The 18,335-nt window shown below is 39.7% G+C and overlaps 1 protein-coding gene across 8 annotated transcripts in view; it reads left to right on the top strand.

Annotated features, from left to right (window-relative positions):
• The window catches only part of TP53INP2 (tumor protein p53 inducible nuclear protein 2), a 33,914-nt gene extending 18,851 nt beyond the window's left edge, over positions 1 to 15,063 (top strand). For 2 of the 8 annotated variants that reach the window (XM_034414015.3, XM_087889218.1), the window contains 4 exons: positions 4,285 to 4,655; positions 11,749 to 11,787; positions 11,959 to 12,097; positions 13,945 to 15,063. In XM_034414015.3, the coding sequence (XP_034269906.1) occupies positions 4,532 to 4,655; positions 11,749 to 11,787; positions 11,959 to 12,097; positions 13,945 to 14,194 (552 nt within the window). In that variant the 5' untranslated portion in view covers positions 4,285 to 4,531 and the 3' untranslated portion in view covers positions 14,195 to 15,063. Of the gene's footprint in view, positions 1 to 4,284; positions 4,656 to 11,748; positions 12,098 to 13,944 lie in introns of all 8 variants that reach the window. The other 6 variants (XM_034414018.3, XM_087889221.1, XM_034414012.3 and 3 more) reach the window with 3 other exon arrangements.
• Positions 15,064 to 18,335: the final 3,272 nt, after the last annotated feature.

The raw sequence follows: 18,335 nt of genomic DNA, 5'->3' as shown, positions 1-18,335 counted from the left end.
CCAAATTATCTTTTAGTAGTCAAGGTCACAGCTGTACTTTCCCTTCTATTTTCCAACAAATATTGCAGTACTCTCTTTCTGCCAGCAGATGTCTCTCTCAAATCCACAATATTCTCAAACCAATTAAATGTCAAATCTGTCAAAAATGTTTTAAATCCAAATAAAAAATACTTTTCCTCGGGTTCTTTTCTTTTGTTATTTTTAGTTTCTCCAGATCCAATTGTAGATATGAAACTTTTTTGGGCTTTGGTACTTTAGCCTCCTCTTCTTTGTTCTTCTCCCTCCATAGAATTTCCCAAATGCCAATTAGCCACTCTTTTCAGCTCCAAGACACCTTTTAATGTTCCAATTTGAAATTTTCTTTTACCTGTGAGTTGGCCAATCACTCACCCGGTACCAGCACTTTGTTCAAACACCGCTCCTTCACAAAAACTTAGTCCGGTTGCCCCAGCTTCAGCTTCAGGTTGCCCCAGCGGCACCCCCACTGCCGGTCCGAATAGCTGCCTCTGACCTTTCGAGGAACTTGCCTGTTCCTCTTGATCATCCGAGACATCTCTCCTTCTTCACCGTCCCTACAGGACGGTTCCGGTCTGAAGACTCCCCGACAGCGGTTTGCCTGGCTGGATTTTCACGGAACTCATCAGAGCCTGCTATTTTTCCAGCTGGTCTCGCCGTGATGCTTCTGGTTTTTATACAAAAAATGCTTCTGAAGATAACAGTAACACAGTTGGAAGGGACCTTGGAGGTCATCTAGTCCAACCTTCTGCTCACGCAGGAGACCTATACTAGGGATTTGAACCGCCAAACAAAGATGTGTTACACTGAACTGATAGGCTGATTTAAAAAAACCTTTTTGTATGGTCAATATTAATGCACCTGTATTTTAAATTGTCTTTCTCAGTTGTTAAATTAGTTGTAAATAATTTTTAATTGTTGTTTCAAATAGATTTCTTGGCATTTTGAGTGTAGGTATATTTTCTTGGCAGGGCTTTGGCCTAAAATGTTGCATAGATATATTTTTTGAAAAAATAAATGTGTAACGAATGGACACAATTATTCATTATCTACTCTGCTGTTAGTATGATAGACTGGACATAACTGAAAACCTGTAGTTTTGGGGAAAATGAAAACAAGTACATTACATAATTGTTTAATTAGTAAGTAAGAAGTAAAATTGCTAATTCAGAATCTCTACTACATTCAATTTGGAAGTGGAATTGAAACTTGGCAGTATTCGAGATTGCTCTACCAAGTGAATTCCTGGATTTTTGATTCAAAGCCTTGGCTTAATGGTACCAGTGTAAAAAAATGTTTTAGCAAACAATTGCAAATGTTCCTACCATGAAATGGCAGCAGAGTTCTGATCCATCCTTCTTTAGTAGTTAAGAGAGGAACCAGCTCTTGATGTTCTTCCATCAGTTTGGATGAATGCATTGCTTGCGTTCAAGTACTTGAAAAGATGGAAAGAAGCAAACTCTTTGGCTTTATTTACTAAGGATGGAATAACTTTAGAGTGGCAATTAAGAATGCTGGACTTCTATTTTCAAATCTCTCTTCAGCAGAGGAAATGACCTGTCAGTTGTAATCCCAGGGTTGCTGTAAGGATTGTTGGCATAAATTCTCTCAAGGTTGATGTGAGGATAGCAAGCATGAAAATGAACTGGTCTTTTTAGGTTTGGCTGGGAAGAAGTTAATGGATGTTAGCAGTAAAAGAAACTAGGTTTAAATGATTGCTGTACCACAAAATTATCTGCATTAGTCTTCTACCAATCTTCATCAAATCTAGATCAATGTTTTTCAACTTTTTTCAACCTTCGCAAGTTTAAGTTGGGTGGGCTTCAATTCCCAGAACTCCAGAGCCAGAATGGACTTCATCTCCTTTTGCATGCTGGCTGGGAAATACTGATCTAGATAGCAGAAAATTTGTCTTAAAATTATTTTCAATTGAGAAGAATGTGAATGAAACATTCCAGGGTAGACTGCAGTGGCAAAGAGATGTATAAATGTCCTATCTCTCTTACCTGTCTCTCAAAGTCTCTTTAAATTTCTTGGCTTCCCACACTTACATTAAGGGAAGGATGTCGCCATCATTTGGCTTTTTCAGGATGTGAAAGCAGCTAGGGAGGCTTCATGAAGATGGAAAGAGAGATAACTATAAACCCCAATCCCAAAAATAGCCTTGCCTTTCATCTCAAGCAATAAGATAACTTTTTTAAAAATCAAGAAAATTTTGAAAGAAATTTTCAATTTCTCTGAAAATAAGATAGAAAAAACAACAACCCTCTTTCATATTAGAAGGAAGCTGTTGAGGAACTGCAAGGCAGAAATAAATAACACTGGTTTAAATGTCAGACTGAAACTGCAGACTGGTTCTTTGGGGGGGGGATTTTGTAATAGTGGAAATATTTGCCTGTGGGGAAAGAGTTGGGACGATTTTTCTTCTTGGAGTTCTTGAATTATAAGAGCAATCTATTTTCCCCAATCTAAAACCCATCAGTAAATTGGGTTGCAAAGCTGATCATGTCCTATGGGCAAGATGACTGGGATGTCATTGGTTTTGTAGTCCAACTCATTTAGGGGCATTCAGTAAAGAAGGTTGGAATAGATTGATCACTGATGAACCTTTGTTAGTCTGTTTCTGGCTTCTAGACTTAGCCTACTAAGCTGATAGTTAACAGCAACAACAATAAAATAATACTAACAATTATGCCTTTATAGCAATTGCAGGAAGCCTTTTTGTGGCTGGGAAGGTAGACTTCGGGGGGAAAACAAAAAAACAAATGCAAGAAAGACTAGTAGTGGCATACTATGTCTGCAAGTAAAATAAGTGTGCTAAGTTGTTTTGCGAATTGTTTTAGTAAAAATGTCTGCCAAACTTCTGTTATAAAAGGATCTAATTCAGAAAACCACACAAAGAAACTTGGGGTTGTATATTATAAAACCTAATTATGATAGAATGAAGTAATAAGCAAGTTATATCACTGATCTATATAAAATCTAGATTTTAAAGAAGGCAATGGTGAAAAAGAGGTAACTTTATCGAGAGTTCTGGGTTAAGCAACAGCAACATGCTATAATTCCGTATTGTGGACAGTGATGACATTGGAATTGTTAATATCAGGTGTGAGAATATATTGGGGTAATGTTCCCAACATTGTCCCAACAGTATTGCTTAGCGCATTGTAAGCCGCCCTGAGTCTCCGGAGAAGGGCAGCATATAAATCAAATTTAAAAAAAATAAAATTGTGCCTTACAGAGGAGTTGAAACAGCAATTTCTAAAATCTTCAGCTAGTATGGTCAAATAATGGACATGTACCACACCTTGTTGAATCTTGCCAGGTCTCAAAAACTGAAGAGGGTGCTTGGGTGAGAGGCCATCAAGAAATCCCATAGATGTGACTAGGTTACGGTTAGCCAAATAAAATATCTCAGAAGGTGGCAATGACAAATATGTGCTTTACCGATACCAAGGAAAATTACATAGAGTTGAGTACAACTGAAGGGAGATTTTAACTTTTTAATCCCAAGAGATGACCTCAAATTGGAAGGATTGATTGGAGTAGAAATGTTCAAGGAAAGAATGAAAGAAAGGGGTGAGAAAACAGGCAAGTAATTGACTGATATCCTGAATTATCAACTATTACTTGCAATATGAGTATCGAAAGAGATCCTGAATTTGTCCTCTTAACAAATCCAATTCAGGGACTTGGAACAGGAAGCATCTTTTATGAGGGAAAACCAGGGGTAAAATGCTACCGGTTCGGACCGGTTCGACTGAATCGGTAGCGGCGGTGGTGTGTGGTTCAGAGAACCGGTAGCGGCGGCAGTGCGAGGCTCCGCCCACCTGCCTGGACATAATTACTTCCTGGTTTTAACCAGGAAGTAACATGTTTTTGACCTTCTGTGCATATGCAGAAGGTCCAAAATTGCATGTGACTCACACACGTAGAGCGCGCACTTCCGAACCAGTAGGGAAGGTAAGTAGATTTCACACCTGGGGAAATCTGTATAATACACCTGTATTAATATTAATACAAGGAGGCTGGGCCTGTAGGAAAAGTCCTTCACCAAGACTGAGGGGATATTCAAAGAGCTGAAGCCATCACTGAAGTAATGTTTTCAGAGCAAATTAAATTTATGATCCATGCCAGGAATTCCATTCCCCTTCTTTCTTAGGATCATCTGAGTTCCTTGTGATTCAAAGCACTTTTGCTTTCTAAAAGAGAATTTAAATTATTTTCTCTCCTCTCTCTCTCTCTCCACCCCACCCTTAATCTTTGCAGGCCTTTGCACTGAAGCCAAGTGAAGAACCTTATGATTGCACTATACAGAACTCAAGTCAGATAAGACTTCAGAGGGGAAAAATATCCTAGCATCAGACAGCTCCTGCTTTTTTGGAAGACTCGTCCATCAATTTCTCCCCAAATTTACACCACAGAAGCATCTTCTGGCTACACGCACTGAAACAAGCATCTATAGCTGTGCTTCCATTTTTCTTTCAAAATCCATATTGGAAATCCTTTTCCCACCATGTTCCAGCGTTTCACCAGCCTCTTCTTCAGTGATAGCAGCACAGTTGAAGTCATTGAGGAACCTAAGCCTTTTGTTTCTAAAGAGGAAGAAGAAGATGGATGGCTTATTATTGATCTGCCAGGTGAGAAACATTGGAGGAAATGATTGGATTTTCACATTACAGTTCTCAAATTGCAGAATGGAAGGAATGTGACTAGTTGCATTTTTAAAAAGTGATATACAGGAAAAAAAAGAAACAAAGAGAGATTGGAACAAAAGTAAAGTTAGGCAGCAATTCTTAAATTTATACACAGGTAGTCCTTAATCACTGGTCCTGTTAGCCATCTACAAGAGCTTGTATCCCATACCCATGTCTGAAATCTGACAAGAATCCAAATAATCTGTTTACAATTACATTTTTAGCTTGAAATTTTATGTGTTTCTTAGTCTAGTTTTTTAGGCCAGTCAGACTTCTGCCTTGCTGTTGAGTGGAAATTATATGACTCAATCATTTCCAATGGCAATCGTTTGCTTGCAAATTAAGCGTAGAAGCCAAGTCAACAATGTTGTCCATAGCTTTGTTTTTAACTTGTTTCTCCTTACCAATCCTCTTTAGTTTATTAAGTTACATTCTTGACATGAAACTAAATTATTATACTTCCCTTTTTTACCTTTTGCCCATATACTGGAGTATGTTTTAAAATAGGTTTCAGATTAAAAGAACTGTTGTTTCCTTAAGAACATGATTGTATTTGATCTGTGATTTGGGCTTTATGTGCCTCATGCAGTAGGAGCCTTTAGCACTTCTGAACAGAAACTGGAGCATTAAGCAATGAGTGCTACACTCATGAATAAGGCATGGAGAATTAGCAGATGCAACATACACTCCCACAGAGTGGCTGAGAAAATGGGGCAAGGCAGCATACAATCTTGTTTCTCCAATACTCCTTCCCAATGTTCAACTGTTCATCTATTATTTGCTGTGGAATGTAGACGCATGAATTTAAACTTCCCCAATATAGTTCAAATGAAAATGCCTCAAAGTTGTTTAGGTGAACTGTGGGAAACAGTTGAGAAACAGGAAAGAGACAGCCCAACAATACGGCTCAGGGCCCCCTCTCTTGCCTTAGCTCAGTTATTTCTTGAAAAAAGCAGGGAGAGTCATCCCGGTGTCTTTCAAATTTCTTTAAACCACAATTCCCCTCAATACCACCATCTGATCATGTTGTAGTTGTTATTCAAAGCAAAGACACCGCGTAACCTCTCCCTAGAGAAGGACAGGAAGCACAAAAAACCAGGATGCATTGAATGACAGGGATGGAAGCCAAGTGAACTACCACTAGAGGATGAGGATAATCTGTTCATTAACCAGCAGTTTCTGAACAAAGGGAAAATGTAGAGTTGCCTTTTTTTCATGAGAGACACAGGTCTTACAAACGTGGCATTATGAGAGAAAGACATCTGGAGGAAAGAATATTGTTCCTTGCCTCGACTGTTTCCTGACCTGTGGCCCTCCAGAATTTGTAGCTGGAATTATAAATCCCAGTAGGCTTAGACAAAATGGCCAATGTTAGGGAATGCTGACAGTTGCAATTAAGCAACACCTGAAGGCCCACAGATTTCCCATCTTTTTAATTCCTACACATTGCAGTATGTGAACTAACCCAGCCAACATTGGTGAGACTGATGGATGTTTCATAAAAATTTCCTGAAACAAATAATAATAATAGTACATAAAGATAAAGATTTCCCTTGTCCAGTCATTTTCAACTCTAGGGGGTGATGCTTATCTCTGTTTCCTAGTTGAGGGAGTCAGCATTGTCCAAAAACATTTCTGTGGTTATGTGGCCAGCATGACTATATGCCAAGGTGCACGGAATGCTGTTACCTTCCCATTGAAGTGGTACCTATTTATCTACTTGCATGCATGCTTTCAAACTGCTTGGTGGGCAGGAGCTGGGGCAAGTAACAGGAGCTCATCCCATCATGCAGCGCTCAGATCTTAAAAGCAGGCTGTCAGCTTTCCAACTGACAAGCTTAATGTCTTTAACCACTGAGCCATCACCCCCACCCCCCATTACAAAACATAATACTTTATTAAATTTATATGCCATCCAGTTATATAATTTGGTGTTTCTTTCATTTCTATATTCCTAACCAACATAATCATTGTATTAGCTAGGGGGTATTGGAATTAAAACTGATTTGGTTTGGAGGGCATCAATTGGAGAAGATTGGTTTAAATCAAAATAAGCATTATATGTAATGATTATATGAAAATAGCCATGGTCTGTATATATCTTGATTAAAATGCAATGCTGGTTGCCTGGGATTGGGGAAACAAAAACAAAAAACTAAACACGTTCCTCTGGATAATCATGGATATAATAATGATCACCTTCTTCCTGGTACCAGAATTGCACAAGGCTTATTAAGACATCAGCAGAGTATCCACCTTCAAATCCATCAACTGTGATGAGCAAGCCAATGATGTAAACATTATTTTTCTGCAACAGAGGGAAGATGTCATCTGCTTAAGCACCAAGTGAATGGATAGGTTTGTTTGTTTTTGCAAATAAATTGGATTATCATAAGGATTTTAAGTTTTCCATTTTTAATATTATGAGCAGTAGGCTAACCAAGAGAAAATGATAGAACAAAGAAAAACAATTTTAAACAGAAACCAGAATCTTTTTCCATCAGAAGATCTTAGTTCACCTAGCAGAATAAATGGTAATATTTAATTGTGAGATGATTTGGATTTCTAATTAAATTTAAGGCCGGGTTTCTAATTAACATGAATTACACTAGATCAAGGCCTTTTATTAAAATTTATTTCTTTTAGAAGCAGAAAGTAAGCACCATTTAGTTCAGTAAAGCTTCTTTCCAGGGACAGATTGCAAACAATATATTTTGCAAGCTAATAAATAATATGCTACTGTTGTCCTTAGGCAGTTAGGATAATCTCCTGTACTTCAAAATTTGCAGGCACACCTCTGGATTAAGTAATCATAATCTAGGTTAAATTCTATGAGATAATTGGATCAGTGCACTGGCACACAGTATGCAACTTGTTGTCTATGAGAATTCTAATTTAAATACTTTGAAAAAGAGCTTATGCTTGATGTATGAAACACTTTATATTCCTGTATCCTGTATCCAAATACATGAGAATTCAGAATTGCTGCTGCTGTTTGAAATGGAAGCCAGGCAGGTGAGCTGCCATGATTTCTCCATTTAATTTTAGAAAAAGCTACAGGAAGTTTTGGTTTTGATCAGAATTCTGTCAGTGACTGCATGGGATTCCATTTTCCCTCTGTTTTAAATTACCTACTGACTGTTATTAATCCTTATAGGGGAATGTGAGAATGGTGTATAAGTAAGACTGTGTTGGTCTATTTGTGCAAGTGACCCTAGTATTGTGCATAGAGTTCCAGAAGATGTGGTGATTGTCCGGATGTTAGCACAGTGAAGTAGTCCAGACAAGAAGCATGTTTAAGAGTATTAGCTTTATCATTATTATAAGGTTATATTAATAGAATTTTACAAGCCTGAAAATATTTCTTCCATACTTTCCTTTCACTCTTTAGAAAACTAGGGAGGGTCCTTTCTGAAATGTTTCCCACACTTTCCCCCTTTTGTGGGCTGAGATACCAGTTACACACCAGTTGTCCAGTCTGCAGCTCTCCCTCCTTCTGTTTCCCAAGGTCTTTCCCACATACCATTACACCAGGGCAGAGATGCCCAGCTTTCAAACCCAGGAACACACTAGAAGAGGCCTTGAGCCCTTTGGAACTGGGCTGTGGAAGTGGTGGGCGAGAGCGCGTAGGCATTCCCAATTGCACGAGCAGTGGGCAAGTGCATGTGTGTGCACTCCATTTGCATGAGGTGTGTGTCTATGTGCCCGCCGCTTGCATGAATGGAGCTGAGCGCACATATGTGCTTGCCTGCCGTTCATGCAGAACCATGAAGAATACTTCAGCTTCAACCAAAACAATACAAGAGCACACAATAGATACAAACTCATGGTAAACCGATCCAAACTAGACTGCAGAAAATACGACTTCAGTAACCGAGTTATCAACGCCTGGAATGCACTACCTGACTCTGTGGTTTCTTCCCCAAATCCCCAAAACTTTAACCTTAGACTGTCTACTGTAGACCTCACCCCATTCCTAAGAGGTCTGTAAGGGGCGTGCATAAGCGCACCAGCGTGCCTACCGTCCCTGTCCTAATGTTTTCTTTTATTTGTATCCTTTTCATGTATTTATAATTATGTTTACCCTTGTATCTGTCATAAAATACATGCTTGATGAAAATAAACAAATAAAAATAAATAAATAAAAAATCCAATCCTCCCCGCCCCCCTTGGCCAGTCCGCAAAGCTGGAAAGTTGGTGAACTCTGCACTAGAGGGCAGACTCCCCAAAACAAGACAAAAACCAAAGTTGATATAATTTAAATTGAAACTTCCATGGAGTGAGGTTAATCTTCTTACACCACACGCACTTAATTATTTTCCCCCTTCGTCACAGTAACACATTATATTCCACTGGTACTTTTGGAGTGGTTCTGAAGTTCCTGCTACCCTTTGGAAGAAACAAGTTTTCCTTCCCTATTAAGGAGGATAGAATAAGACTTGTTACAGCAGCCAATGCTTTTTTCCTTCTGCAGTTAGAGATGCTTTGAGGCAGGGCGATTCAGAATTAGAAAAACAGCGCAGGGAAAGAGCTCTGTTGTTTGATCAAAACAAGAAGCAACTTCATTTTTCTTTAGATAATCCCCTCCCCAAAGGTCAGCAGATCTAACCAGAGACTTGATTTGGGATGCCCACAGTGTCCCAGTAACTGAAGCAAATGTCTCCATGCGTAACCTTAGTGCTGTACCCATAGGCTTGGATAATGATAGCCATACAAAAGTCCAGTTTGGTTCTAATAGAAGCACTTTGAAAATTAGACTTTTAAAATATTCTATTTTCTGCAATGATCTGAGTCAGCAAACACGTTTCCAAACCTTACGTTTGAAACCAACAAATCAAGGAAAAAGGCATTGCAACACAAGTAGGTATTCTAATTTAGGTGGCATATATTCCTGGAATATCACATTGGGAATGACTGCAATAGAGAAGAAAATGGCAATGTAAAGGCAAATACAATAAAGGACAAATACTATGTGCATTGGCTTTGTGCAAAAATATAGTGTGGGACGCAGTCCCAAATCTCTGTCAACCGCAGCTGCCTTTGTGTCCTGAAATTCTACTCCTGAAGGTTCTCCACAAGTGATGTTGACATCAATTCTGACATAGCAACATGCTGCCATGTTCCCATGACATCACCCTCCTTAACAGCCAAACACATTTTCTTCCAGCTCAGCTGTGGCACCGTTCAAATAGCAAAAGGTCTGTTTTGCAGTTTGCGACAATAGACAATCTGGGGGATTAGACGTGGCCTGCTTTCCTGTTTGTGGGAACTCTTGGCTAGTTCCGCTCCCGCTGCCTGAATTGGGAGCTCTCTAGTACTGTAGATTTTAAGAAGCAACCTTATCAACAAACCTCACCACCATTTTTTAAGCTAGTTTTATGGTGCCTATAAAAAAAAAAGCACCTGTTCAGCCTGGTTTTCTCTGCTTATATAAACTGCCTATGACAAACAGGCTTCATTTTCCTTCTCAGTCTCTGGGCTAAAATGGGCCATTCTCTCTCTCCCTCTCCCCACTCCCAATCTCCCATATAAAAGTTCTCTCCTGAAACATACAACGGTTGACACAATCGATGTTGCAAGCTGGAAGAAAAATTGTCTGGCTGCATAACTAGAGTGCCACCATCCCAGCTTTCGGTATGAGTTCATATGCAGGAAGGATGACATCTAGATAGGCCATTTTTTCCCCTTCTACAAAGACCTCAAATAATACTATGCAGGAGCTGGAAGAGAATCAGTTCATTGCAATGCAAACTTGGTGATCATCCAGCTTGATAGACCTTTTAGCATTTGAGGTTTACATGCTTAATAGGAATGTATAATACTTTACATTTAATCCAAAGAGGTGTTTTGAAGCATGTGGCGTAAAAACACATCACCTGATGCAACTCTTTGAAACAATCCCTTCCCCCCCCACCCCGAAACTGGAAAAGTTAAGTAAAGCCAATGAGGCTACTACATGAGCCTGAGAAAAGACTGCACTGCTTCCAAGAGTTGCAAACAAGTGACAATTATACGACAAATTTTGGTGCAATATTTGTTAAAATTATGCAGCTGAGTTCTCTCTAAAAATGTATAGGTTTATTGCTTTAATTTTTTTTAAAAAAATCTCTCTTCCAGTGTGTGGTGATTGGGTCAATTTTAGCAGAATAAAATAGAAGGTTAATTTTATTGAGGAAGGCACTTTTTAAAAAATCCTTGTCTGCTGGAGTTGCCACCCATCTAATTTTAAATCATCTTCCCTGTTCCCAGATTTCCTTATGGAATCATTTTTTGTTCCTTTTTTGAAAAATAAAATCTTGCTGTAATCTCCTTGAATTTAGAACAGCACACATTTAAAGACATTAGCATCTATAGCTTATCAGCAATTGATTTTTACTCTTTGGAAGAGATTTAGGCATTCTTATTATTTGCAAATATTCTTCTCACTCTTGTGTCTGTTTGGTTATTTAATAACCCAATAGCATAACTTACTGCCTGATTTGTTCAGGATATTTATCTCCCTCCTTTATGCAGCATGATAATTATTGGGATATTTACACAGGCAACTGAAGTAGACCTATTTTACAGCCACAAATAAAATAGCACACACAGAGAGATTTATATCAACTGGAACACCCGACAATGTGGCAAAAAAATGTCAGAAAGCACACCACAAGTGATACATAGCTGCAATCTCAAGTGATGCTGAGTATTGGCGTCACAGGATAGTAAAATATCTTGAGGCAGTCCTGAGTTATCAGGAAAGACTTCAGGATGAGTCACACCAATGCTTTTGGGGTACCTTTTTCACTAATAATGCCCCTCCTTTCTCTTCTCCTTCCCTCCCTTCTCCCTTCCCCTCCTCTTCCTTCCCATCCATTGAATATATTGAATGTGTGCACCGTTTTCCTTCCTGTACGCCCCCTGCACTGCCATGGATTCCTGTTGAATGGCTTTGCATTATGATATTTCTTTTGAATTTTGTTTGTGTCATTGTTGCTGCTGCTCTGGCTGTTCCCATTTTGTGTGGCCGGTGATTGCTGCCATCTCTTATTAGATAGTTTGGCTTCAAGTCTTGGCACTGAGCAGTGGGTAGGTGAGAAGGATTCTGTTTGCGCTTCCCGTTGCCGCCATGGGTCCCTTCCACCTACCACGTCTTCACCCCACTCCCTCAGTGACTGTGTCAGCAGGTCCATGCCCTCTCAGCCTGACCCCTGCTTGATGGATGAGAGTTGGTTTGTTACCCCTCCCCCCTGTTTTACTGCAGAAGGTCCTGATCCTGTCAGTATGGAGAGCAGCCCCATGGAGGATCTCTTGATTGAGCATCCCAGCATGTCTGTATATGTCACCACCACCAGCAGCATCATTGTGGAAAGAGAGGATCCTGAGGAGAACATCCAGGAGAAGTAAGTTCAGGGTAGGGCCTAATAGTTTCAGACATTTACTAAGAGCCTCCCATGTTCCTCTTCACAAATTTCACAGCTAGGAAAAAATATACTGCAGCCCAACTTTTCCTGAGCTGGTAGGTTCTCAATGTTTTGAGGTTATATCTCCCAGCATTGCAAGCAGAATATTGAATGTATACATTTAAACTTATATAAAAGTATACCCAGTAAGTATATGAGAGGAGCCAAATAGTTAGGGGAGGATTGCAACAACTTGGGAAAACTTCTCCCCCACCCCCTTTCTATAAGGCTCTGTGAAATCTTTGGGACTTACCTCAAAGTACATGTGAGCAGGGTTATATTATTTGTTGTAAAAAGAATGCTTAAGGAATTTCATTTTTGCAAATGCTGCTAAGTTCCGATTTGACTATCGCTTCCTATTTTATTAGATTGGTTGGAATGTCACTCTCCCAGTTAAATGTTTTTTTCTTCCAAATGGATTCTTTGATGTATCAAAATAAAAATATACTCAGATATTCTCAACTTTCATAGAGTACTGTTCATATTTCTGAGCTCCAAATATGCCTACAAGTATGACAGTATTTTTATTTGTTTATATCAGTACTTTTCCCTACTTGCTGGAATGATATCACCCTGGAATTTTGCTACCTATGGAGGTCAATGAATGTACATTACAGCAGATACATGCTCAAATACGTCTCCTGCTGCCTGGATGCACGAGGCCATCAGCAGTCCCCATTCACTCTCCTTTGGTTTTTATTGCATAGCTGAACTGCCTGCCTGAACAGATCCATAGTTATATAACTTTACCAGTGGTGGGTTCCTCCCGGTTCGGTCCGGGTGGCCGAGCCGGTAGCAGTGACAATATGATGTCACCGAACCGGTTCTCCACCCCCCCGCCATCCCACCCCCCTACCCCCCCTATGTTATTCTTACCTTTTATTTGGTCCCACCCCCAATCTATTGCTGCCTCCTCAGTCCCAGCTGATGACTAGAGGGAAAAAAACTGTTTAAACTCTTGCCGCAGGGCTTCAAAGGGCCGTTCTACAGCTGATCAGTGTTAAAAGCAAACAAATGAGTTGGGTCGTAAATGCGAGGACTGGTCGTAAGTGCGAGGACCTTCCAGAAATGACTCTGACCAGCTAGCCACGCCCACCTAGTAACATGACCTCTAAGCCACACCCACAAAATAAGCCACGCCCACAGAACCGGTAGTAAAAAAATTTAGAACCCACCCCTGAACTTTACCCCTGAAAAAAGTAGGAGGAAGGGACATTTCATGAATTGTCTATAACAGGGGTGTCAAACTCAAGGCCCGCAGGCTGGATCTGGCCCATGCGGTGCTTAGATCTGCCCCTTGGGGCTGCCCTGGAAACAATGAAGGACTGGCCTGCAGTGCCTCTGCCAGTGAAAATGGAGCTCAGGAGGGCTGCGTATGGTCCTCCTGGGCTCCGTTTCCGCTGGCAGAGAGCTGCAGGAGGCCTTTGCAGCTGAAAACGGAGCCCGGGAGGGCCGTGCCTGGACTGCAGGTTGTCAAGCTGGCCACGCCCACCCTGACTATGCCCACCTAGCCCCCTGAGGTCAAACACACCCTGATGTGGCCCTCAACGAAATCAAGTTTGACACCCCTGGCCTATACATACAGCTATCATGCATTTTGTTGTAGATTGTGGGAGTTGTAGCTCGTGTTCCTTACCACATTTATGGATGAGTTGCTTACATTAATTTTTTGTGAATCACTCTTTTGCTATTTAGAGAAAATGATATGCCCTTGGTCCTTTGAAGTAGGTGGTTGCCATATCAAAAGTGCTGTGTCCACCTCACCCTGTATGCCTTTTTTTCTGCAGTGAAATACCTGAAAACTGTTTACAGCGCCGTCCCCCACACCACTCCACTTCTCTTGCTACCAAGGCTGCCATCTTGGAGAAGGTCAATCAAGTGCGTCGGATTCAGAGGGCAAAGCAGTTGGCAGAGAAGCACAAGTTGAGTCAGAAAGTCATGAAGAGGCAGAACCGTGCCAGAGAGTGCCGCCCACAACGGGCCAAATCCCAAGGCCACTTTGTCTACCAACCATGCCAGCGCCAGTACAACTACTAAGCTACTTCAGGAAGTCTACACTGTGGGGCATTATCCTTTTAACTTTTAGCTTCACTAGCTCTTCACAATGCTTTTTCCATCCAAGAGGGTTGTCTTCACTCATTTTCTGAAATTAATTGTTCCTCCCTGTGAGAACTTCCTACATTCTCATGAACTTGCAACATTAAATGGTAGATCTTTTGTGGGCTTTTCTTGAGCTTTATTCCCCACCCTGTTTTTAGCAAGTACAGAAAAAGTACATTTTTCTGATCAATGACTTCTTTTTTTGCATTTAATGTCCCATCTCCTACTCTACATCCTATTTCCAGATTTTGATTTGGATCTCATAGTGAATGAAACACAACATGCCTTGCTAGCATTAAGAAACAAGACAGCAAGTCAACTTTGAATCTCCAATATATGGGTTTTTTTTAAATGTTGGAAAAACATATATGTATCTTGGTTGTTAAGAGAGACCATGTTTCTTGTGTGAGTGTGTTTCTTGGTCCTTAGGTAGCATGAATTCACACACTGGCTATTGTAGCAGTTGCCAGTGTTAGACTAATTTGGTGCTTCCAGTGAATATATCACCTTTATTTTAATTTAAATAAGTTACAGGAGGAACATGGTGCCCTGTTATTTCTTTTCATCCCTTGTTATTGCACTAGAGAGCCTGTGACATCAGTGCCTTTCTTTTTGACATCATGCTCATGACAAAAACAAAACAAAACAAAAACCTAACAGATTGTGATGTCAAATGGAGATACCAGGTTCCTGTGCAAAATGGAACACAAAAAACAAGAAAGAAGCCTAACGGATCCCAAGTTAAAGATTAATGACATGTATTTTAACATACTTCCTTCCATGAAAAATAAATAATTTGTATATTTGTTTCTTTTGCCGAGTTGATGTAATGGTTGCTCACGAATTATCAAGGAATATCCTTAATTGCCTTGAGGCTGCAAGGCAATACAATGAATATTTCTGGGAATTTTGCCATTGACTTCAAATGGAATATAGATAGAACCTGAATTCTCTGTTCAGGATGTCACGTGATGCAAAACTGCGACTTTTGAGAGCCCATTTTGAGTAGATGCAATTAACATTAACAGTTTACAAATACTACAGAGGATATGTGATTATGAAAAGGACAAAGTGGTATGACAACTTTTCCTCCATCTGATTAGTTGCATGGTTATCGAGTTTCTTACAATACTATTAATGGCTCTATAATTTAATGATCAAGTGTTTAGAAAAAGATGGGACAACCTTTGAGGGCTCACTCAGAGGCACATTTGGAAGCTTTTGGAGCACTTTTAGAAAATGGTGCATCTGGGAATGAGGCCCATGATAAATATACCCATTTATCGGAAAGCCAATTGGAGAGATTGCTCACCACTACCCAGCCTACCTTTCTAGGCAGGTGGGCCTTTTTCAGTATTGTTGTAGCTACCCACCAATCCTTATTTCCTAAGGACTTTTAATAGGATGCCCATAAGGCCTAGGGACATTCTTATTAGAGGCTAATATGTATGTTTTGCAGCATCCCAGCTTTTGATTATTTTAAAATTAAAAATATCTAAATTAAAATCAAGTTGAGTGAAGAGCTTGGTGTGTGCATAAATAAATTTTAAAAGAAAATACAAACATAAACGTTTACAAGTGCACAGCTTTTTAAAATATGTTTCCATGAGGCTGATCATGGACACTTCTTGTAAGAGAAATACACATAGCCTTCATATGAAGCATTTCTAAAGTGTTTTTCCTTTAATCTGGTGCCATTTAGTTGTGTTGAAATCATATGTTCACAATGTCCCTAGCTAAGGTCCAACACTATTTTTTTGTCTAGTTGAGAAGGTCAGTGAGGCTTTTGCTGCGACTTCACCCAGTTTTCTAAGAATGGTACTCAGAGGATATTTGATGAAAGAAGTTGATGCTAGTGACTGGATCTTTACTTTGTGCTGTTAGTTTCCTATGCTTAGTTATTTAAATTCAAGGGTTCTTTTAACAAAACAGGGGCAGGAATCTGAAAATAGGAAAGAGAATGTTTCCAGGCATTAGGATCCACAGGCACCCACTTGTCCACCTTGCTTTAAAAAATAACATGCAACTACATTTTGAAAATTTGGATTCCCCTTTGAAGTACATTTCAAAACTGAATGGTATTATTCCCTGTCTGTAGCATTTAAATCAACATTATTTCTGAGTGAACTAGATTTCTTTGAGGTTGTATTGGAAAAGGGTTGCTCCATTAAAAACAATCACTTTTTAATAGCCATAACAGAGGTAGGATAATTATTTCAATTTCTTCTTGTTCGTTGTATTTTTCTTCCTTCTAATTAGGAAAATAAGAATATTCAGATCCTGTTTTTCAGCTACATTTATTCTTAAAAATACTTTTCCAATATGATGGAGATACCATATTTAAATTCATTTTCTGTATTGATTTTAGGAACTTTTACCTCAGAACAATTTAAGACTTGATTTTTTAAAAATAAAATCTTAGAAACCCTCTTTTGACTTTAGTAAAAAGGGGACATTTATTTGCATTGCAGAAGTAATCCATGGTTTTACCACACTTATTGACAGCAGCCAAGATCTGGAAAAAAACCCCCACCCAAATGGATACATGAAGAGATAATATTGCCCCCATAAAGTACGAGAGTTTCACATCAATATAACTGAACAAGTAGAAATGTGATAAATATAGGACTATTTCTATTTTCTCCTCTGATATCTCTATATTTAAATCTAGGGAGTAATTTAGATGTATTTAAAAACACAGGTATCACGAGTTTTATACATTTGTATTTTGAATGAGAAATCCCCATAATTATCTTTTGAAGAATCTTAAGTACAAAGTAATTTGTCATATGCCATTGGAAAATGGAGTTATGATCCAAAAACAAAATCCTTATGGTAAAAGAATTAGCTGTATAGTTCTGTGAATCCTGGTCTATACAGGTGAAACTCGAAAAATTAGAATATCGTGCAAAAATTCATTTATTTCAGTAATGCAACTTAAAAGGTAAAACTAATATATAAGATAGACTCATTACATGCAAAGCGAGATAGTTCAAGCCTTGATTTGTCATACTTTTGATGATTATGGCTTACAGCTCATGAAAACCCCAAATTCACAATCTCAGAAAATTAGAATATTGTGAAAAGGTTCCATATTCTAGGCTCAAAGTGTCTCACTCTAATCAGCTAATTAAGCCGTAACACCTGCAAAGGGTTCCTGAGCCTTTAAATGGTCTCTCAGTCTGGTTCAGTAGGAATCACAATCATGGGAAAGACTGCTGACCTGACAGTTGTGCAGAAAACCATCATTGACACCTTCCATAAGGAGGGAAAGCCTCAAAAGGTAATTGCAAAAGAAGTTGGATGTTCCCAAAGTGCTGTATCAAAGCACATTAACCGAAAGTTATGTGGAAGGGAAAAGTGTGGAAGAAAAAGGTGCACAAGCAGCAGGGATGACCGCAGCCTGGAAGGGATTGTCAGGAAAAGGCCATTCAAAAGTGTTGCGGACTTTCACAAGGAGTGGACAGAGGCTGGAGTCAGTGCATCAAGAGCCACCACACACAGAGGGATCCTGGACATGGGCTTCAAATGTTGTATTCTTCGTCAAGCTGCTCCTGAACAACAAACAACGTCAGAAGCGTCTTACCTGGGCTAAAGACAAAAAGAACTGGTCTGTTGCTCAGTGGTCCAAAGTCCTCTTTTCTGATGAGAGCAACTTTTGCATCTCATTTGGAAACCAAGGACCCAGAGTCTGGAGGAAGAATGGAGAGGCACATACTGCAAGATGCTTGAAGTCCAGTGTGAAGTTTCCACAGTCTGTGTTGATTTGGGGAACCATGTCATCTGCTGGTGTTGGTCCATTGTGCTTCATTAAGTCCAGGGTCAATGCAGCTGTCTACCAGGAGATTTTGGAGCACTTCATGCTTCCTTCCGCAGACAAGCTTTATGGGGATGCTGACTTCATTTTCCAGCAGGACTTGGCACCTTCCCACACTGCCAAAAGTACCAAAACCTGGTTCAATGACCATAGGATTACTGTGCTTGATTGGCCAGCAAACTCGCCTGACCTGAACCCCATAGAGAATCTATGGGGCATTGCCAAGAGAAAGATGAGAGACATGAGACCGAACAATGAGAA

Source organism: Pantherophis guttatus, chromosome 3 (assembly GCF_059756535.1).
Source record: "Pantherophis guttatus breed Tessera chromosome 3, ASM5975653v1, whole genome shotgun sequence".
Lineage (NCBI taxonomy): Eukaryota > Metazoa > Chordata > Lepidosauria > Squamata > Colubridae > Pantherophis > Pantherophis guttatus.
This window is presented reverse-complemented; position numbering and strand designations above follow the sequence as displayed.